General features: G+C 44.2%; 1 protein-coding gene across 11 annotated transcripts in view; it reads left to right on the top strand.

The window, feature by feature from the left end:
* Positions 1 to 22,640, top strand: part of FRY (FRY microtubule binding protein) — a 401,382-nt gene that overhangs the window by 239,100 nt on the left and 139,642 nt on the right. For all 11 annotated transcript variants that reach the window (XM_064269940.1, XM_064269933.1, XM_064269932.1 and 8 more), the window contains 5 exons: positions 275 to 407; positions 4,398 to 4,505; positions 13,709 to 13,967; positions 15,878 to 16,060; positions 17,877 to 17,963. In XM_064269940.1, the coding sequence (XP_064126010.1) occupies positions 275 to 407; positions 4,398 to 4,505; positions 13,709 to 13,967; positions 15,878 to 16,060; positions 17,877 to 17,963 (770 nt within the window). The remainder of the gene's footprint in view (positions 1 to 274; positions 408 to 4,397; positions 4,506 to 13,708; positions 13,968 to 15,877; positions 16,061 to 17,876; positions 17,964 to 22,640) is intronic.

Here is a 22,640-nt window from a genome sequence, read left to right as displayed (position 1 = left end):
AAACTCTCCACAGCCTTCTTCATTTTAACTCTTCTGGGAAGATATTTTCCTTTGAAGCATTTGCATTCCTGTTTTCTGAATTTACATGAATATTTGTTGAACGCTCGCTAAGTGTGGGCACTATGCCAATAGCCATTGAGACAGATACTGAATCAGTCTCTGTCCCTCAACTCAAGGAAATCATTCAGTAAAAAAAAGTTACAGAGAATAAACAAAAAGAGGATATCGTTTGATAGACTTAGTCAACAGCATAATGATAACGCGTGTTTTTCAGGCATGTCATTATATTACCCTCAAGTACGAAAAGCTGTGGACAATATTTTAAGGCACCTTGATAAAGAAGTAGGAAGATGTATGATGCTAACTAATGTCCAGATGTTAAACAAAGAACCCGAAGACATGATCACGTGAGTACCAATGAGGACTAAGATTTCAATGAAGGATTAACCAAAAGACAGCAGTGGAGAGTCTTCTAATTTATTCTTCCTATTCATTCTGTGAAGAGCCCTTATGGTACAACAGTTAAGCACTCGGCTGCTAACCGAAAGACTGGTGGTTGGAACCCACCCACCCAGAGGCTGAGTGGGAGAAAGATCTGGTGATCTGCTTCCATAAAGATTGTGTTATTTTTGTTTGGTGCCATTGAGTCAATTCTGACTCACAGCAACCCTACAGAACAGAGCAGAACTGCCCCATGGGATTTCCTAGGCTGTAATCTTTACAGGAGCAGATCGTCGGGGTTTTCTCCCACAGAGCCACTGGTGGGTTTGGACAACCAGCCTTTTGCTTAGCAGCCAAGCACTTGATCATTGCACCACCAGGGCTCCTTTCATAAAGATTACAGCCTAGGAAACCCTATGGGGCAGTTCTACTATGTCCTATGAGGTCGCTATGAGTTGGAATCGATTCAACGGCATACAACATTTATTCTGTATTTTGTTCTCTTTTCCTTAGAGTCAATGTTCTAAGGGGTGTAAAGGAACATAAAAAATATTTTACAGTATTTGACTAACTAGAAAAATTAGGTCAAACCTGAGATTGATCTATTTTGTTATATCTCAAGTATCAGCAGGCTAGTAAAATAGAATATGGGGCCCAAAGGCTCATTTACTGGTCCTCGTTTTTTCAGAACTGATGTTTTGTACTCAAGTTCTGTCACCACCCATGTGACATAGTGACATCACCAGTTTTTAAACATTCCATCTTTTCAATCTCACTTGTTCCCAGTGCAGGTTCCTGAACTGTGATAGGTAGCCTGCTTGATACTTTCATTTGTATTTTAAGCAGTAGCTTAAACTTTTTCTATGATCCTCTTGTCTTTTTCCTATTCAGCCATCTTAAGACCTCAGATAGGGCTGGGGATATTTCTTTCTTTCTTCTTTTTATACTTTATTTTGTAGTTGTTGAACACATGCATAGCAAATGCGCACCCCGGTTCAAGCTTCTGTCTGTACCATTCAGTGACATCGATTCCATTCTTCAAGTTGTACAGTTGTTCTCACCCTCCTTTTCTCAGTCGTTCTTCCCCCCTTAACATAAATCCGTTACCCCCTAAAGATTCCTATCTAACCTTTCGAATTGCTGTTGTCAACTTGATATCATACAGATAGTTCTTAAAAGAGCAGAATGTTCAAGGCAGACGTTCAGCTAAACTATTGTTTGGTTTTAAGAAGACTTCAGGGAATATTTTTGGTTTAAGGTTTAAACACTATTTTAGGGCAATAGTTTCAGGGTTCATCCAGCCTCCATGGCTCCAAAAAGACTGGATTCCGTGAAAATTTGAAATTCTGTTCTGCATTTTTCCCTCTTTTGCTCAGGAGCCTTCTATAGAATCTTTGATCAAAATGTTCAGTAATGGTGAAAAGCAACTTGAAGGATTAGATAGGAACCTTGGGGCGGGGTTGGGGCATGAGTTTATGTTAATGGGGGAGGAACAAAATGTTCAGTAATGGTAGCTGGGCACCATCCAGTTCCTCTGGTCTCATGACAAAGGAGGCAGCTGTTCATGGAGACGATGAGCCACACATTCCATGTCTTCCTCCTATTGGCCAGGAATATTTCTTATGCTACACTGTAAGGCAGCTTCTGGAGCAGAAAATAGCTGGTACTACACTTCTAAAACACAAGGAGAAATGCTAGGCAACCGTGTGAGCGTTTAGGACAACAGGAAACAGTCGTTTAAGTCGATGCCTGAGGTCAGCCCACCCTTTCCCAGGCCTGGCTTAGGGCATGAACTTCAGTGTCCAGCACCCTGAGTTGCCCCATCTCTGTTCCCCATCCCTTTTGTGGTTGAACTAGCAAAAAAAATAACAATTTTAACATCTGTTAATAAGTTTTCTTAATTACGTTCTTTTAGCGGTTCACATACTTTCCATAAAACCCAGAGAGCAAGGACAGCAGTATTCAGAAGAAATCACGCACCAATGACAGTTTCTCAGCCCGGCTTGCTTTATCAGCTTGGCAGCGTTTGCCTTACACTGGAGGCCAGGCAGGGTCACCTGTTCTCCGACAGATAGGAAAATAATCCCAGCTGCCGAGAACATCTGGTGGCACGCTTGGAGAACGGCTTCAGCTCCTCGCAGTGGCACGGGAGCAATTCGGGAGCTCCGTAGGCTAGTGCTGACTCTGCCCCACTACTGAGGAGGTCAGCTGCAGACACCTTTCCCTGTGCCTGCACCCTCTCGGGACTGATCATGCTTCTCATGCAGAAGGACCCTGGAAAAGGAGAGAAAATAACCTTAGGCCTTTGCACAAGAGCCCAGTATTTGAGAAGTCGACATATACGTGTTCTGTTTTTCACATACACAGTTTTGTATTCCTTCTTGACAAGCTTGCAAAAGCACGCTAAATAGGAACGCCACAGAGCAAAATTGCTGTTTGATGGTGATTTGTAGATTACAGAGCGGGTGGCTTCTGCTCATTGCGTTTCTATTCTAATCCCAGGTAACCGTCCTAGAATGAATTACTTCTGAGCTGCTTTGCATTTTCATTCATTGTCTTCGTGTCCTAAGATTGCATTAATTTGGTTCCAATTTTATATTTATTGCCAGAAGAAGAAATCATCAGAATTTAAATATGCTGTTACATTTTAGGTTATTTAAAAGACTTGATGGTTAGCTTAATTCTTCCTTAAACATTATTGATAAAATAAGCAGTGAAAAATCAGATGGTTACCTATTTAAGCTAGACATACGCATAGTTTATTATAAAGTTTAGTGTTTTTTTTCAGATTTTACAACAGAATACAGAAGGCATTGTCAATGTTGTTGCATGCCAGCGAATCGATTCCGACTCATAATGACTTAAAGGACATATGGTAGAACTGCCACATAGGGTTTCCAAGGCTGTCGTTTTTATGGAAGCAGACCGCTACATCTTTCTCCCATGGACCAGCTCATGGGTTCAAACCACTGATCCTTCAGTTAGCAGCTTAGCGCTTAATCAATGCGTGCCGCCAGGGCTCCTTCAGAAGGCATAAATTACCATTAAACATTCATATTCTTAGGAGAGTAATTAAAAAGAGAAGAGCAATCTCCATAGAAATCGGGCCTGTCGGTATAATTTTGAAAATCAGAACTGAGGACACAACTAAACACATTTCCGGGTTTTGCTTGTCATTGTGTAAGACTTGTTTTGGAAGTTCTTAATTTCTTGCAAATGGGGGTATGGGCTGTAGAGGAAGAAACCTATCTCATCAGAGAGAAAAGCTTCCCAAGGTCACACCTGTTAGAGGCCCCATTCCTTGTAATACATTAAAATTCCATTTCTAAATGCTGAGTGTGGGAATGACTGCAGTGTATATATTCCTCACATCCTGACACATACAGGCATACCTGTCAATCTGGTGTTTTAAGTCCAGTCCATGGGGACAAACTCAGGGAACGCAACTGAATGGTAAGTCATGTGGTAGATCGCTACTGATGTCGGCGTTTTTCTTTTCAGATTTGTACCTCTGTCTTACATTTAAATTTTTACAAGTTCTTTTAGCACTCACCAATCTATAGAGGACATAAACACTGGAGAGTAACATGGGGCTATCAAAGGAGCCCTAGTTGGGCAGTAGCTAAGCACTGGCTGCTAACCCAAAGGTTGACAGTTCAAACCCACCCAGAGGCTCCACGGAAAATAGACCTGGCCATCTGTTCCCATAAAAATGACAGCGTAGAAAACCCTGTGGGGCAGTTCTACTCTGTCACATGGGGAGCTGTGAGTCGAAATTGACTCAACGGCACCAAACCACAACAGCATGGTGCTGTCAACAGAGTGATTCAGAAGACATGGATTCTTTGTTCACATATTTCATCTCTCTCTATATATATACGTATTATATGCTTTGTTTTGTTTTTTAATTTTCACAACCTTCTGACCCATGTTTAAACTTCGTTTTCCAATCCTAGGGGTGAGAGGAAGCCAAAAATCGATCTTTTCAGGACCTGTGTGGCTGCCATTCCTCGACTGCTTCCTGATGGGATGTCAAAGCTTGAACTGATCGACCTGCTGGCTAGGTAGGAGAGGACTGTGGTGGGCTCACGTGATCAAATTCGATTTAATCCTGTGTCATGTTTCCTAAAAACTAGAATGATTATTGACAATCGGCAGATGCTAACTGAATGAGGAATTATGCTATGCTTGGACAGGAAGGAAAAAAGAAATATTTTTTTAATTTTTCATGCTTGGGGGGTTTAAAATCCAATTTAGAATGTACAGAAGCACCTAGAATTTAAATAAGCACGTAGTCCCTGGGTGGTGCAAACAGTTAACGTGCTCAGCTGCTAACCAAAAGTTTGGGGGTTCAAGTCCACCCAGAGGTGCCTCACAAGAAAGTCCTGGCTATCTACGTCCCCCAAACCAGCCACTGAAGACCCCGGGGGGCACAGTTCTCTTCTGATGCTCACGGGGCGCCACGGGTTGGAGCCGACTCCACGGCAGCTGGTTGGACCCTGAGGTTAATCAGAGGGGAGAAGACAGTCACCAGTTCCACTGAAGTGGAAGGAAAGTTTGCTTTACTCAGTGACGCTCTAGCTGGTGATGAAGGCCTTTGAAACACTAAGTTTTTTTTAAATTTTGTGCAGCATTCTGGTAAATTTGCTGAGGCTATTGAAGTTGGGTGTCATCGAGTCAGTTCTGACTCACAGTGACCCCATGCGACAGAGCAGAACTGCCCCACAGGGTTTCCCAGGCTGAAATCTTCACGGGAGCAGATCGCCAGGTCTTCCTCCCACAGAGCCACTGAGTGGGATCCGAACCACCGCCTTTGGGTTATCCGCCAAGTGCTTAACGGTTATGCCACCAGGCCCCTTTCTCTAAGGCTGTTTTGCTGAAATTCTGTGTCACAGGCTCTTACCTCTGGAATCACCTTGTCAACCCAATCCAACAATGCCTGACTGCAGACCACAATGCCAGGCGTGTCAGGAGGGAATTCTGTGAGACGTGGTTGGAATGTGAATGCTATTTATAGTGGGGAGAGTTTGTTATCATGCACCTTCTTATGGAGCCAAAACAATGGGCGCTGTCTTTAACAGGGAAAAGAACAAATAAATATTCTTGAGGGTTCAAATCTTAAGGAAAAATCAAGAAAATGCCTGGAATTATATGGAAGCCTGTGAAAAGGCATTTTTCATTATCTTGGAAGGAAGCCAGAGGAGAGAGAACTGGAACACCCAACCCACATACTGGGTCCTATTAACCTATGGGGAAATCATCTCCTTCTGATCTCCTCAAGCGGGTCAGAGGACAAATGTGAAGCTATTTGGTAGCAATAAGTGTGGTTTTCAAGTCTGTAGTCACTTTATAGCCCCATAGTCCAAGTGCTATTGGATTAAATTCAGTCTTGAACAATGTATGATCTAGTTAGGAAGATGTATAACCTTTTATTTCAGTTTCATGGTCACGTCCATGGTACATTTTTACTGGGGAAAAACTTGGTCTTCTTCATAACTGACAAGATAAGTACTGTTCACACAGGCTCTGCATCACTTCTAGCCCAGCTCCCTGAGTAAGGACTTTCCCAGATGTCTCCCTCCTAACTACCCCACATACCTTCCCAGCACTTCCCGTAATGGCTAAATATGACAGACACTAACCACAGGCTTATGTTGTCGTCGTCGCTATTAGGTGCCATGGAGGCCATTCCAACCCATGTGACAGAGTAGAACTGCCTCGTAGGGTTTTCTAGGCTGTCATCTTTACGAGGAGGAGCCTTGGTAATACAACAGTTAAGTTCTCCACTGCTAACTGAAAGGTCAGCAGTTTGAACCCACCCAGCATCTCCATGGAAGAAAGACCTGGCGATCTGCTCCTGTAAACATTACAGCCTGGGAAGCCCTGTGGGCAGCTCTGCTGTGTCACATCGGGCGGTCATGAGTCAGAGCTGACTCACCAGCACCTAACAACACAATAACAACAATGACAATCTGTACGAGTTCAGATCACCTTACATGCACTAAGGGTTTACTGATCAGTATTCAATTGCTGTTTGACTGAGATTCATTCCCCTTTCAAAAATTTGCCTACTGTACAACCAGCCATCCAAGGTACAACAACTGGTCTCCGTTCACCTGGAGCAACAAAGCGAGGAGAGTCAGGAATAGGAGGAGGAAATGGAATGCGTGTCTGGTTGCCTCCATGAACAACTGCCTCCTTTGCCATGAGACCAGAACTGAATGGTGTCTGGCTACCATCACTGAATGTTTTGGTCAAAAATTCTGCAGCAGAATCCTGATCAAAAGGAGGAAGAATGCAGGACAGAATTTTAAATTCTCCTGGAATCCAGCCTTTCTGGAGCCATTGAGGCTGGATGAGTGCCTGAAACTATTGCCCTGAGATAATCTTTAAACCTTAAACCAAAACTACCCCCTGAAATCTTCTTTGAACCAAAAAATAGCTTATCTTAACTAGTAAAGTACATCTACTTTGAGCATTGTGCTGTTTTAAGGAATTATCTATGTGGGATCAAATTGACAATGGCAACTCAAAAGGTTGGATGGGCAGTGAGTTTAAGATAATGATGGTGGAAGAATGTGGAAAAGGAGAGTGAGAATGGTTGCACAACTTGAAGAATATAACCAATGTCACTGAATCGGACCTGTAGAAACTGTTGAAATGGTTTATCTTTGGCTGTGTATACTTTCACAAAAAACAAGAACAAAAAAACCTATTAAGCTGATATGACCTGAATCTGAAATTCATATTCGGTCTTTTCCACTAGCGGTCCTTTGTCTGACCGGGCTCACCAGGAGGGTGGCTTTGTCTACGTTCTGTTCTTTCTCATTTTAAGACACGTCCTTCCTTATTCAGCAACAACCTTGTACAAGCAGAGCACGCCCTTGTGACCACACCACCGAGTCACTCAGATCGTCCACACCAGGCCCCCACGGCTGTTTATACCGGCACCAGGCCTGTGCAGAACACAGCAGCTTGTTTGCTTGCTGATCTGAGCCGTTAACAGTCGTAGCCCTCAGCCGGAGCTCCTTCTGCCAGCTGTCTGCAGAGGACAGCTGCAATTTACGTTGCCAATCTGGGTTTCTTTCGGTATGTTTTACTTCTGTGTCACTGTGGAGGCTTTGAAGCACCCTGGGTGGGCTTGTTTGTGTGTTACCGTGAATCCTGTGAGCCTTGTGCTAGGCTCCTGAGAACCACATCAGCTTCTTAGGAGTTACTCTGTGGTCCCTCAGTAGTCAAACTTCTTCGCAAGGTGCTTTCTCTTAAAGGCCCCCTTTGTTCTCTTTCAGACACTGACGCCAAGCGCCTCTGTTGCAGGGCAGGTTGTATTGTCATTGCAGTCCCTTACTTCGCGGTTAAGAACCTGTCCTTTATTTTTTGCTCGGGTTTCTCTGTGTGATGGCCGTGCTGTGGGGCTGGAGAACTGCCCACTCGTCACCTTCACTCCTTGACTTGCTGGAAAGGAGACATTATAGGACTTACGAATATGCCAGCCAGCACCACTCTGCTTTACCCCATGCACAGCAAAACAAGACACTACCCAGTCCTGCACCATCCCCATAATCAGTTGCAGATCAGACCATTGTGATCCATAGTGTTTTCATTGGCGAATTTTCAAAAGTAGACTGCCAGGCCTTTCTTCCTAGCCTGTCTTAGTCTGGAAGCTCCGCTGAAACCTGTCCAGCATCACAGCAACACGCAAGTCCACTGCCAGGTGGGTGGTGGCTGTACTTAAGGTACACTAGCCAGGAATTGAACCTCCGTCTTCCACACGGAAGGCAGGAATTCCATCAGTGAACCACCTCTGCCCCCATCCCTGCCGCCCACTGCCTTCCCACAGATTCTCGGTACTCAGCGTGGCTGCACATGCTTCTCGTTTCAGCCTAAGCCTTCTTGCTTTTAGGGTAGCTTTCTTTTTTTCCTGTTTCTTGTTTTATAATATTTCATCTCATCTGTCTCACAAGGTGATCTGTGAGTATCTGTTTAAAATCTAGTAAGAGTAGAAATGGGGACGATATGGGTGATTAGTGGCAAATGTCTGAAAGGCAGGTCTCTGATCACACTCTTCTGCGAACAGACACGGGGAGGGGCCCTCAACCCCTCACAGCTTCTTCCTCATTCACCCTTCACCTACGGCCACCTGGATGTGCCTGGGTAGGTCTCAGCTCTATGGCTGCTTCGGCCTTTATTTTCCACAAACATCCCACTTCTGTTGTCAGCTAGGCCTTCTATCCCCAAAGTCTCTTCTCTCCCCTGTCCTGTACATCTCTTCGTGTTCCAGGAATATTGTTGTTGCTGATGGGTGCCATCAAGTCGATTCCGACTCATAGCAACCCCATGTGACAGAATAGAACTGCCCCATAGGATTTCCTATGACATAACCTTTCCAGGAGCGGATCACCAGATCTTTTCACACTTGGAGCCACTGGGTGGGTTCGAACCACCAACCGTTTGATTAGCAGCTGAGCACCTGAACATTGTACTACCAAGGCTCCTTTAGTAATAAAGCGCAAACCATTTGCGCAACCCAGGGACCTTCATCAAGACCATAAAAACCAAAACCAAACCCACTGCCATCAAGTCAATTCTGACTCATAGGCACCCTATAGGATGGGGTAGAACTACCCCATAGGGTTTCCAAGGCTGTAATCTTTACAAAAACAGACTGCCACATCTTTGTCCTGTGGAGTGGCTGATAGATTCAAACCTCCGACCTTTCAGTTAATAGGCAAGCACTTAACCACTGTGCCACCAGGACTCCATCTTCAAGACCATAAAACCAAAAAGCCAGCCCAGTGCTGTCGAGTCGATTCCGACTCATAGCGACCCTATAGGACAGAGTAGAACTGCCCCATAGAGTTTCCAAGGAGAGCCTGGTGGATTTGAACTGCCAACCCTTTGGTTAGGAGCCATAGCACGTAACCACTACACCACCAGGGTTTCCTTCAAGACCACAGATAAGTATAAATGTAATAAATAGGAATAATAAACTTAAGATGGGAAATAACTTCAAGGGGTTTTCATAAACTAGTGTTTTCAAGCAGTGGACTATAAAGGTAACTCAAGGCTGCTAGTGGAGGGAAAGAGTGTTTTCTGGCCAAATGGGTGGGCTTCAGGCCCAACACCCCAGCTTTTACCAGAGTATCTCAGATTTTATATATTATATTAGAGTTACACATGTAGTTTTCTTGAAAGAAAAAAAAAAAGGACCTACTGCTGATTGAAATATAAAGAAAATTTGAAAACCCCTGCGTTAGAGAATGTTGAATTGGAAGTCCAGGTTAAAGTCCGCAAAGTTTTCTTTCAGCGACTATGATCTATTTCGGAATCGTAGACTTCATTGAAGGAGCCCTGGTGGCGCAGTGGTTAAGAGCTACAGTGAGCACTGCTGCTAACCAAGAGGATGGCAGTTTGAATCCATCAACCGCTCCTTGGAAACCCTATGGGACAGTTGTACCCTGACCTGTAGGGTCGCTATGAGTCAGAATCAACTCAATGGCAATGGGTTTGGTTTGGCTTGGGTTTGATGGTGCAGTGGTCAAGTGCTCTGCATGCTAACCAAAAAGGTCTGCAGTTTGAACCCATCAGCTGCTCTGCAGGAGAAAGACCTGGCAATCTGCGTCTGTAAAGATCACAACCTTGGAAACACTATGGGACAGTTCTCCTCCGTCCTACAGAGTTGCTATGAGTCAATCAACTCAACAGCAATGGGTTTGATTTTGGTTTTAGACTTAACTGAGTAACTCTTCCCTAAAGAATTAGGTCAGACTTCCTTCTCAGCATCTTTGTAGAGCTTAACTTGCTTTTGAGACAGGAAATATATCTTCCCAGGCTTGGTGTAAATCTGCTCATTAAAGAGTTTTGCCTGTTTCTTATTGTCAAGTTGGGACTAATTAATCTATTTTTTGCTTTCAAGAATTTGCTTATGGAGTTTGCTTGTCAAGCTTTTGAAATACTCTATTCAATAGTAGATAACTGGGGCGCCTTGTGCCAGATTTCTTTTATGGAGAAACTTTGGGTAAGGATTAGAAGTCCTAGTCTGAAATCCTGGCTCCTCCCATTATTAACCACATGGCTTTGGGCAAGTCCCTTAATCACTCTAGGCCACAATTTCTTCTTGGATTTGTTGGAGTAATGCCTTCTCTGTTTGCTTACTAGAGTTAAGAGCCCCAGTTGACTCAGTCTCTTGCTTCTTTGATCCCAAGCGCCTCCCAGTTACAGAGCCCTGGCAATTCTGTCTTCTAGATGTCTGTTATACCTGCTCTCTGACTTAGATCAAGCCCTCCCCACTTACCCCCTCAGTCACTGCTGTGACCCCCCTGGTTTGTCTCTGCCTTCAGTCTTCTTGCTTCTCCTAGACACCCTCCGTACTCCTTACCTGCTCTCTGAGTTAGATCAAGCCCTCCCCACTTGTCCCCTCAGTCACAGCTGTGACCCCCTTGTTCGTCTCTGCCTTCAGTCTTCTTGCTTCTCCTAGACACCCTCCGTACTCCTTATTTGCTCTCTGAGTTAGATCAAGCCCTCCCCACTTGTCCGCTCAGTCACTGCTATGACCCCCTGGCTCTTCTCTGCCTTCAGTCTTCTCGCTTCTCCTAGACACCTTCCGTACTCCCACCGGCTTCTTTTCAAAATGTGCATCAGTAATCACGTTTCTTCCCTAGACCTCTTGGGATGAAGTTTATCTTTCTTTTCTTAATAATAGCTAACATTTACTGAGTGTTTACTACGTGCTTGGAACAGCACTAAACACTTTATGTGATGATTTCATGGAAACTCACAACAGGTTTGTGAGATGCAGTTACAGCCGTTGGGTGCCATCGAGTCCATTCTGTCTTCTGGTGACCCCCTGTGACATAGTAGGACTGCTCTGAAGGGTTTCCTAGGCTGTGATCTTTACAGAAGCAAATCGCCTGGTCTTTCTCACTCAGAGCCACTGGGTGAGTTTGAACCACCAACCTTTTGGTCAGCGGCCAAGTGCTTAACCATTGCACCACCAGGGTCCCTATCAGTTTCACCTACTTGACTCGTTTTATTGACAGTCAAGCCTGCTTGCCTTCATCAGTCCAAAGAGACAGGGTATTGCTAGAGTCACACCTCTTTGCCCCCTGGGGACTGTGTCTGATCCCCAGAACCCTAAGACAACATCATTGGACTGTAGATATAAATACTCCCAATATGGCCTCAGTAAACCAAACCCATTGCGGTCAAGTCAATTCTTACTCATAGAGTCCCCAGATGTTACTGAATAGAGCTGCCCCATAGGGTTTCCTAGGTTGTATTCTATATGGGAGTGAATTGCCAGGTCTTTTCTCCCGCAGAGCCACTGGGTGGGTTCTAACTGCCAACCTTTCGGTTAGCAGCCGAGTGCTTAACTGTTGTGCCACCAGGGCTCCTTGCAGTTACAGTTATTATCCCCATTTTACCAATAAGGGATCTGAGGCTTAGAGAGACGAAGTAACTTGCTTGAGGTCACGTAGCATATACCTGGCAGAACAAGCAGTGACCCCGGCATTCTGATCCCAGAGCACACACCCTTGACCCTTTCCGTGCTGTGGTGCCTGTGTGGGTGGTCCCAGGCCCTTCAGCAAGCTGCCCCTGCTTCCTGCCCAGCTCCGTCTCACAGCTGGCTCTTGGGCACCCTTCCCAATAGACACACCATAAGTGCAGGATACAAAGGGTGCAGTGCTGAATCCTAGCCTAGAAGGGTCTCACAGAGTGTTTGCTTATCAGGTAAACAAATTAAAGGACCTAGACAAACGCACTCTGCTCATTGTAATATCCACACCAATGTCCAGATTTAATATTATTATGATGCACTGGGTTCACCTTCAAATACACTGATATTGTCTGGTTTTCTAATTCCAGATTTCTCAACCTTGACGCTATTGACGTTTTGGAATGGAAAACTCTTTATTGTTGGGGGCTGCCCTGTGCATTGTAGGACGTTTAGCAACATCCCTGGCCTCTACCCATTAGATGCCATTAGCACACTCCAAGTTGCCACAACCAAAACTGTCCCCATGCATTGCCAGATGTCCCCAGGGATGTAAATCCAGCCAAGGACCACTGGCCTAACTCCAGTGTCTCGTTCCTACTCAACTTCTGGATGAGTCCCTTAGCTTCTCCAGTACTCGGGTTTCTCATCCTTGAAAATGGTACTAATTTAGACAGCAGCGAATGTTGTATTAAAAAGTACTCAAGAGGGATACTCTTCAAACCTTGAAATAAAACTATCCCCTGGAGTCATCTTTAAACAAACGAACAAAAAAATAGTTTAGCTCAAAAAGTAAAGAATTTCACCCTCAAATGCTGCACTTAAAAAAAATTATACAGTCATTGTGAGTCGGAATTGACTCAGCGGCAACAGGTTTGGTTTTTTTTGGTTTATGTGAGACAGCAGTAACTCTAAAGCCTAGATGAGAAGTTTAGGGGCCGATGAGTCTAAATTAATGGGGGTAAAACAGCTAGAGCAGAAATAATGGGAATAATGACACAGTGTGAAAGATGTAACACTGAACAGTATACATAGAAATTGTTGAATGGAAGCATGTTTTGATATGTATATTTTTACCAAAAATAAAATAAAAATTTTTTAAGAAAGTATTCATATAATGATAAATGCAGCGTGGTATCCTGGATTGCATTCTGAAACAGAAAAAGAACGTTGTGGAAAACTGGTGAAATCCAAATAAAACCTGTAGTTTAGTCCATAGTGTTGTGGCAGCATTAATTTCTTAGCTTTGATAAGTCTGCTGTAGTTATATAGGATGTTAGCATTGGGGAGGCTGGGTGAAGGGTACAGAGGAACTCTGTATAATCTTTGCCAACTTTTCAGTAAGTCTAAGATTAAAAGGTGTTTTTTTTTTTTTTTTTTGCGTTTTTCATATAGATCATTTACTAAGCAGAAAATAAGAGGGCCCCATGTTTCAGGCAGGATACCTGGTGGTGCAGTGCTTAGGTGCTTGACCACTACACCAAAGGTTGGTAGTTCAAACCCACCAGCACCTCCTCAGGAGAAAAGACCTGGTGATCTGCTCCCATGAAGATCATAGCCTAGGAAACCCTATGGGACAGTTCTACTCTGTCACGTAGAGTCACTATGAGTCAGAATCGACTTGACGGAAGCTAACAACAACACGTTTCAGACACAAGTAGAAACAGAGACCTCTATCCGTTCCTTCATGCATCCCGTGTGAGTGAAAGAAAGGTGAGCTAGAAGAAAAGCTCACCAAACAAACGCTTTGATTGTCTCGTGTGTATTTCACAGGCTTTCGATTCACATGGACGACGAACTGCGACATATTGCACAAAATTCTCTGCAGGGTTTACTGGTTGACTTCTCAGACTGGAGAGAAGATGTTCTGTTTGGCTTTACCAACTTCCTGCTGCGTGAAGTCAATGACATGCATCACACACTCCTCGATTCGTCCCTGAAGCTTCTGCTGCAGCTGCTCACCCAGTGGAAACTGGTCATCCAAACTCAAGGAAAAGTCTACGAGCAAGCCAACAAAATCAGGAGCTCAGAGGTGGTTGTCTTAGTCTCCTTGTGCTGCTGTCACACAAATACCACAAGTGGGTGGCCCTAAAGAACAGAAAGTTATTTTCTCAATTCTGCAGGCTTAAAGCACCAGTCAGGTCTTGGCCGTGTCAGTTCCTTCCTTATCAGTAGCCCTGGACATGCCTTGTCCTTTGGCTTACACACGATCCTCACTCACGTGACATCTGTCTTTTCCCCATTTCTGCGTGTGTGTCTCTGTACCTATTCTACTCTTTTTATAACTCAGACATGATTAGGCTTCGGATCCACCCTACAGTGGTATGACCTCAACTGATTGGTTGATTAATTATATTACAATAGATTGCATTATGTAAAGTGATTACATTACGTTACACTGCATCACATCACATCATATCCACAGGTATATTGGTTAGAATTCCAACGCTCATTTTGGGAGACACAATTAATCCGTAACAGTGGTTTTGACACTTTTCCCTGCCAATTTATATATTCTTTTATCTAGTGTGTGTGTAAATGAGTTGCAGCGTAGAGAATCTTTGGGTTTCTTACTTACAGCCCCCTAGGAACTTTCTTGTTGGTGGTGGCCCTAGGTCTTCTACCTGCATAAAGTGTAACCAAGAAACTCAGGATGTGATATACCATATCACGTTGGATCTGTCCACATGAACAATGTCATTTAGGGAATAGAGCTTTTCTTCAAAGAATCATGATTATAAATCTATTCATAGAGCAAATTACTATAGAAATAGATATGGAGATGGATATGTATATAAAAGTTAGCTGTCCACCAGTTTTTTCCTTAGGCAACAGTATCAAATCTCACAGAGGAGAAAATGTGATTTCGTGGTCTTTTTATTCTTTGCTGCCTCCATCCCGAATGGTAGAAAATTACTGATGTTCCTGGTGAGTAATGTGGAGAGCAGGTTGGGCAAGGAGTGTTGCCCAAGGAGAACAGGCAGTGACAAATTGGCACTGGCGATGAGCAGATGGAGAAGGGCTCCGGCTAGACAAGAGCGTAACTAAGAGTCTGAGGTTTGTGGAGCTCGGGGCAGAATCCCAGATGGGCTAACCACAGAGATGACGATCAGGTCCTTCCCTTCTGTGCTCTACACATGCCAAAGGATGAGAAGTTGAAAAACAGGGCTTCAGTGTGCTTATAAAAGGAAAACGGAAACTAAGGTGGACTCTGCCTCGTTACCTGGCTTGTTTTCATTTTAGACTCACTTGGTTGCTGTTTGGAGAGTTTCAGAACCATCTCATGAAAGTTCAAAACCTAGACTAGAATCTGACACGCAAACAGTTAAGCAAATCTGAATAGAAAATAAATATTTGCAAATTCGAGGAGCCCTGCTGGCACAAACGATAGGGCGATGGGCTGCTAACTGAAAGGTTGGCAGTTCAAACCCACCCAGCTGCTCTCTGGGAGAAAAGACCTGGTGATCTGCCCCTGTACAGCCTAGGAAACTCTATAGGGCAGTTCTACTTTGTCACATGGGGCCACTAGGAATCAGAACCCAACAACAGCAAAATTCAATTTAATAGTCTTCAAAAGCCTTTAGATAATTTAAGTCAAAACAAATCAGGCCCCTTTGTGCATACAGTATCATCTGGAACAGTGTGATAGAAGCAGTTTCATTTTTATTAGTATTAACATGAATAGGCTTTGAAAAGTTATTCCTTATCAGAGGTAACAGACGGTGGATGTATTCTAAAGCAAAAAAAAAGAAAGAAAGCAAAAGGTCATGTGTAATAACGAATTCACAGACATGTCTAGTTCTAAGCCATTGTGATTTGTTGTGCTATGACACGGTCAAATTGGGTCAAATATGTTGCAAGATGTACGTAGAAGAGTGTTTTCTTCTTCTTCTTCCATTGTGGTTTTTCTGAATGTAGACCATCATTCTTATTCCACGGCAGCTAATTCCCAATGGGTCCAGCCACAGAACGCAGTCGGAGCGAGGTCCCCACTGTAGCGTCCTCCACGCCGTGGAAGGGTTCGCCCTGGTCTTGCTCTGCAGTTTCCAGGTCGCCACCCGCAAGCTGTCTGTTTTAATACTCAAGGAAATCCGAGCCTTATTTATTGCCCTGGGTCAGCCTGAGGTATGAATTATCGTTTTGAATTTTCCGATACCTTTCTTTCCACAGTTTTCAAGTTAGATGAATATTAGCAATAAGTAGCACAATGGTTCAGCAACCAGCTGCTAACCGAAATGTTCGCAGTTCAAACCCACCAGCAGCTCCAGGGGAGAAAGATCTGGCAATCTGCTCCCATAAAGATTACAGCCTATGAAACCCTATGAGGCAGTTCTACTCTGCCACTTGGGGTCAATACGAGTCGGAATTGACTGTATAGCCTCTAACAACAACACATTGCTATTTTATGTACTTTGTGTCACACGTGGTGTCAACAAATATTTTTTGATGCATTGTTGGGTTTTTAATAATGTAACGTGACTCTTAATGTTCTAGAGATAAGTCATATATTCCGAGAGTGCAGAAAAAGATCATTCTTGGTTCTCTGGGAGATGGCGCTTTACCATCTTTGAACTTTAAGGTTCATTTTGGTTATGGGTCATTCTTCTTCATAGTGTTCAGCATACGTGTAATGAAGAAGATATTATTCATTTGTACTAGAGAATAAACTTGAAAAGATGATGTGTTTCATTTAAAATGGTCAAGGTACCAAGCGTTCTGACTAACGGAAAGTAGTTTAATCTCGATGGTGACGGGAAAATGGCATCACGTAGAAACCCTTGAGATGGGAGAAGCAAGTCCATTACGAAGCATGGTAAACTCCAGCTCCCTCACACACCCTGTCAGGTGTTACGGCTCAGTAGCCACAGACACAGGTGGCCAGGTCCTAGGACCAGCCTTTTATGTCCTGCACTTCTTTAGGAAACTACCAGCTTCCATTTTTCTTGCGTGAATGAAGTGGTCTTGGTTTTATGAGATCGTCAGTGCCATCGTGGACCAAGTTCATTCCATTTCCATGTCTTCAAACAGCTTTCTAGTATACTCAGGACCACATCCTGTGCCTGATTAAATAGATCTCTAAGATTGTCTGTCAGTGGAGACTTGTGTATTGCGATGATGCTGAGCAAATTTCAGCAGAGCTTCCAGACTAAGATGGACTAGAAAGAAACACTAGTCAGCCAGTGAAAACCGTGTGGATCACAACAGTCCTATCCCATTGTGCATGGGGTCACCATGAGTCAGGGGCTGAAGTGAAGGCAGCTAACAACATATACATCCCAAGAGTCTCTGCTTTTATGAGACTTCTGAGTGGATAATTTTATGTCTCCTAGCTTCTCTTTGATGAAGGGTGACAAGCGTGTGTGTTTTCGAACATAGATGCTGCTCATGCAGAATTCCCTGTAAGATACCCTCTCTTGTGCCTTTTCCAATGTGCTCCTTTTATCAATAGCTGTACACAGCACAGATACCTCCATCTCCAGTATGGTTTTATTTGAACTGAAATTCACTCATAATCGGCCACTTATCTGTTATTTTAGCAGACCAGTGATTAAAATAAACAGCATTTTAATAGCCTGACAAAGCATGTCTTGTCAGGCTTCCTTTCCTTAAACCTGGTGACAGGAGGAACACTTTGGTGAATAATGTATCGTGCTGGTATTTAGATTCTCTTGCACACAGGTACGTCTTTGAAATTCAGGTACATGTCTTTCAAAATGATGTGATTTGCAGCTGTAATTATCTTCCGCCAAAACTTGAAAGAATCAGCACGGAGCGGCAGAGAGTTTATCCACTGCCTTTCACCATCTCGCCGCTCACTTTTCTGTGAGAAAAACCTTATCACTGTCTTGCAAGCCACTCTGCTTCGTGCGTTAGACAGGCGGTGGGGTGGGGGCGATGGATTTGCTTTCCTGTGGAGAGTGATTGCCTGTCCTTTGCACAGGACGACGACAGGCCTATGATTGACGTGATGGATCAACTGAGCTCCTCCATCCTTGACAGTTTTATTCACGTGGCTGTTTCTGACTCAGTAAGTACATATTTGATCCCAGTCACTACTAGTCTTTATGTATAAGCTCTGGACCGATCTGAAAAAGAGAGACATAGAAATTTTGTGTGGACGAACTCTGGGGTTTGGTGTCAGATCGATAAACTGACACAAAGGTATTTATGAAAACAAAGCGAGCTTTTTAAATGCTGGCTTAGGGGACACTCAAATCAGTTGCCAACAAAACTTGAGCCTTAGGATTAGAGATCGTATTTTTAAACCACAGTTTCAAAAAGAATGGCTCAGGATTCTTCGATGAACTACCCCGCCTTACTCAGTGCCCCTGTGCTGTGTGACACATTTACGTGGCGCCGTGCAGCTTACAGGGTACTTTCACCTTTATTACTTCTTTGACCCTCACAGTGGTTAAACTCAGAAACATTAAGCCATAAACCAAAACCATCCCCTGAAGTCTTTGAACCAAAAAATAGCCTACCGTAATTAGGAAAGTGTGTCTGCTTTGAGCATTGGGCTCTTCTAAAGAATTATCTAAAAGGCCAAAACCCATTGCTCTCGAGTCAGTTCAGACTCGTAGGAACCTTATAGGACTGAGCAGAACTGCCCCCTAGGGTTTCTAAGGAGCTGCTGGTGGATTTGAACCACCAGCCTTTTGGTTAGCTCAGCAAAGGTTGGGTGGGAAGCTTAGGGGCAGTGAGGTTAAAATAGCGGTGGTAGGGGGGGAGGGAGGGAGGGAGGGTGGGAGAGGGTTTTTTATTGATTAATCAGTAGATAAGAAATGCTTTAGGTGAAGGGAAAGACAACACTCAATACATGGAAGGTCAGCTCAATTGGACTGGACCAAAAGCAAAGAAGTTTCCGGGATAAAATGAATGCTTCAAAGGTCAGCGGAGCAAGGGCGGGGGTCTGGGGAACATGGTTTGCGGGGACTTCTAAGTCAATTGGCAAAATAATTCTATTATGAAATCACTCTGCATCCCACTTTGAAATGTGGCGTCTGAGGTCTTAAATGCTAACAAGCGGCCATCTAAGATGCATCAATTGGTCTCAACCCACCTGGAGCAAAGGAAAATGAAGAACACCAAGGTCACACGACAACTAAGAGCCCAAGAGACAGAAAGGGCCACATGAACCAGAGACCTACATCATCCTGAGACCAGAAGAACTAGTTGGTGCCCGGCCACAATCGATGACTGCCCTGACAGGGAGCACAACAGAGGACCCCTGAGGAGCAGGAGATCAGTGGGATACAGACCCCAAATTCTCATAAAAAGACCATACTTAATGATCTGACTGAGACTAGAGGAATCCCGGCAGTCATGGTCCCCAGACCTTCTGTTGGCACAGGACAGGAACCATCCCCGAACACAACTCATCAGACATGAAAGGGACTGGTCAGCGGGTGGGAGAGAGAGACGCTGATGAAGAGTGAGCTAATTAAATCAGGTGGACACTGGAGAGTGTGTTGGCAGCTCTTGTCTGGAGGGGGGATGGGAGGATAGAGAGGGAGAGAAGCCGGCAAAATTGTCACGAAAGGAGAGACTGAAAGGGCTGACTCAAGAGGGGGAGAGCAAGTGGGAGTAGGGAGTGAGATGTATGTAAACTTATATGTGACAGACTGATTGGATTTGTAAACGTTCACTTGAAGCTTAATAAAAGTTAAAAAAAAAAAATAGCGGTGGTAGAAAAGGAGAGCGAGTGTGGTGGCACAACTTGAAGAATGTGACTAGTGTCACTGGATTGTACATGCGGAAATTGTTGAAATGGTGTATCTTTGGTTGTATACACTTTCACCAAAATAAAAGAAAATTTAAAAACCATTAAGTGGCAGGACCACAGTCACGCAGAAAGAAGGAGTTAGAGCCAGGGCTGTACTTGTTTGCACTCTGCACCCAGGAGTGCGTTATCTGCTACACAAATATATTCTTCCTTGTAAAAAGGAAATTGGCAGCTTTCAGTTTCCTGAACATGTCAAAGGGGAATTGAAACTAACCTTAATTACCTGATTTAAAAAAAATAATAAAAGTGCAGTCATGGCCCGTGGATTCATTTCAGCTAAACAGCCGAAGAGAAAAAAAAAAAAAAACCCATTGCCGTCTAGTCAATCCCAACTCATAGCGACCCAATAAGGCAGAGCAGAATTGCCCCATAGGGTTCTAAGGAGCAGCTGGTGGATTCGAACTGCATACGTTTTGGTTAGCAGCCGAGCTTCTAACCACCAAGCTACCAGGGCTCCTTAGGCAGGGCGTACCTGAGACAGCTTGTAGAATCTACATTGCCGATGCTCCGTGCAGAAACTTGTCCTATACCCGAACACAAAACCTGAGAACCCTTGTGAGCTTCTCACGGCCTTTTCTGAGATGGAACACAGTTCTCCCTTTTTAGTGACTCCCTCTTGCCTATGAGAACAATAGCGGTAATAATTGCTGAAACTTTCAGCCAAGCCCTGCAGCCCTTAACAGTGATAAGAAAAGTGGTCTCACCTCTTTTAGAAATTCAAATTGTGCTAACATAGAATAGTCCGCTTGGATTGTTTTAAATGCGTATTGCATATGCCTACAGATAATGAAAACCCTGGTGGCATCATGGTTGCCAGTTTGAATCCACCAGGCGCTCCTTGGAAGCTCAGTGGGGCAGCTCTACTCTGTCCTATAGGGCTGCTATAAGTCAGAATCAGCTCCGTGGCCACAGGTTGGGTGGGTCACAGATAACAAAATTGCATTCTGTTTGTGTGATTTTTTTCTATGTTTATCAGAATCAAAATATTGAGTCGGGGGTACCCAAGTCGGGAAGACCGGGTACCCAAGTCGGGAAGACCGGGTACCCAAGTCGGGAAGACCGGGTACCCAAGTCGGGAAGACCGGGTACCCAAGTCGGGAAGACCGGGTACCCAAGTCGGGAAGACCGGGTACCCAAGTCGGGAAGACCGCACTTGGGAAGGTACACACCCAGAGAGGGGAGAGGAAGGACGAAGAAAGAAACTTACTCACTGGGGGCCTGCTTTTTTTTTTTTTTGGTAAATATATATGTAACAAAACAGTCGCCATCTCAACTTTTTTTACACGTACAATTCAGCGACATTGATCACGTTCATGATCTTGTCCAACCATCACACTTTCGTTTCCACATTTTCCCGTTACCGTTAATACAAGCTCGGTGTCCCCTGAGCAGTGGCTCCTCCTCTCCCCCTCCCTCGCACGCCACCCCTGGTAATCACGAACAACATTGATCTTTGTGTTGTTGTTGTGTGCCACTGAGTTGATTCCGACTCACCGTGACCCTGCGAGAGAGTAGAACTGCCTCATAGGGTTTCCTAGCCTGTAATCTTTACAGGAGCAGATCGACAGGTCTTTTCTCCCTATGGATCGGCTGGTGGGTTCGAACTCACCTTTCGGTTAGCAGCCAAGGGCTTAACCATTAGCACCACCAGGGCACCTTCTTGGTCTTTATACACTTGCCTATTCTAGACATTTCATGTAAGTGGGATTGTACTGCTTTTGGCCAGGTGATTTTACGCTCCTTTTCTCACCAGAGGAGCCCCGGTGGTGCAGTGGTAAAGTGTCTGGTTAAGCGTCAGCAGTTGGAATCCACCAGGTGCCCCATGGAAGCCCTATGGAGCAGTTCTACTCTGTCCCGTAGGGTTCCTAGGAGTTGGAATCAACTCAATGGCAACGGGTTTGGTTTTTTTTTTTTTTTAATTTGATATCTATCTCTTTGTGTGTGTATATTATATATATATACATATATATATATATGTATATATATATCTCTATCCTGTTACCATCGAGTTGATTCCAGCTCCTAGAGACCCTATAGGATAGAGTAGAACTGCCCCATAGGGTTTCCAAGGCCGTAATCTTTACAGAAGCAGACTGCCATGCCTTTCTCCCATGGAGCTGCCAGTGGGCTCAAACCACTCACCTTTCAGTTAGCAGCTGAGCACTTAACCACTGTACCACCAGGGCTCCATATATATATATATATACACACACACGCACACACATATTAATGTGTATATGTATGTATATTTTTTAAGCAGCCCTGATAACATAACTGTTAAGTGCTTGGCTGCTATGCAACAGGTCAATGGTTTGAACTCACCCTGCGGTTCCATAGGGTAAAGATCTGACAAGCTGCTCCTGTAAAGATTGCAACCCAGGAAACCCTATGGGAAAGTTCTGCTCTGTTACATGGGGTCGCTATGAGCCAGAATCAACTCAATGGCACACAATGACCACAGTGCATATACTTTACCATCCAAGAGGTTTGGAACGTGTCAGCTTGGAATCGTGGAACAAGAATAAGTAGGTGTCTCACCTCAAAATCATGAGTTGGGTGCCCTTCAGAGAAAGGGTTGCACTGAGCCTTCTCTCTAAGTCAAAGGAAGGTATTTCAGTTAAGTGAAGATAAAGAAGATCGTGGCTAGGTAATACTAATTAAAAAAAAAAAAAAAAACCAAACCCGTTGCCATTGAGTCAATTCCAAATCACAGCAACCCTATAGGACAGAGTAGTACTGCCCATAGGGTTTCCAAGGCAATCTGCTTCTTTCCCCTGTGGAGCAGCTGATGGGTTTGAATTGCTGACCTTTTGGTTAGCACCTGAGTGCTTAACCACTGTGCCACTATGAAATGATCTGTTGTTGTTGTGTGCCGTTGAGTCAGTTCCAATTCATAGCAACCCTATCGGATGGAGCAGAATT

The sequence above is a fragment of the Loxodonta africana genome, chromosome 17 (genome assembly GCF_030014295.1).
Source record: "Loxodonta africana isolate mLoxAfr1 chromosome 17, mLoxAfr1.hap2, whole genome shotgun sequence".
Taxonomy (NCBI): domain Eukaryota; kingdom Metazoa; phylum Chordata; class Mammalia; order Proboscidea; family Elephantidae; genus Loxodonta; species Loxodonta africana.
Note: the sequence above shows the minus strand (reverse complement) of the source record. Positions and strands in the feature narration are given on the sequence as shown.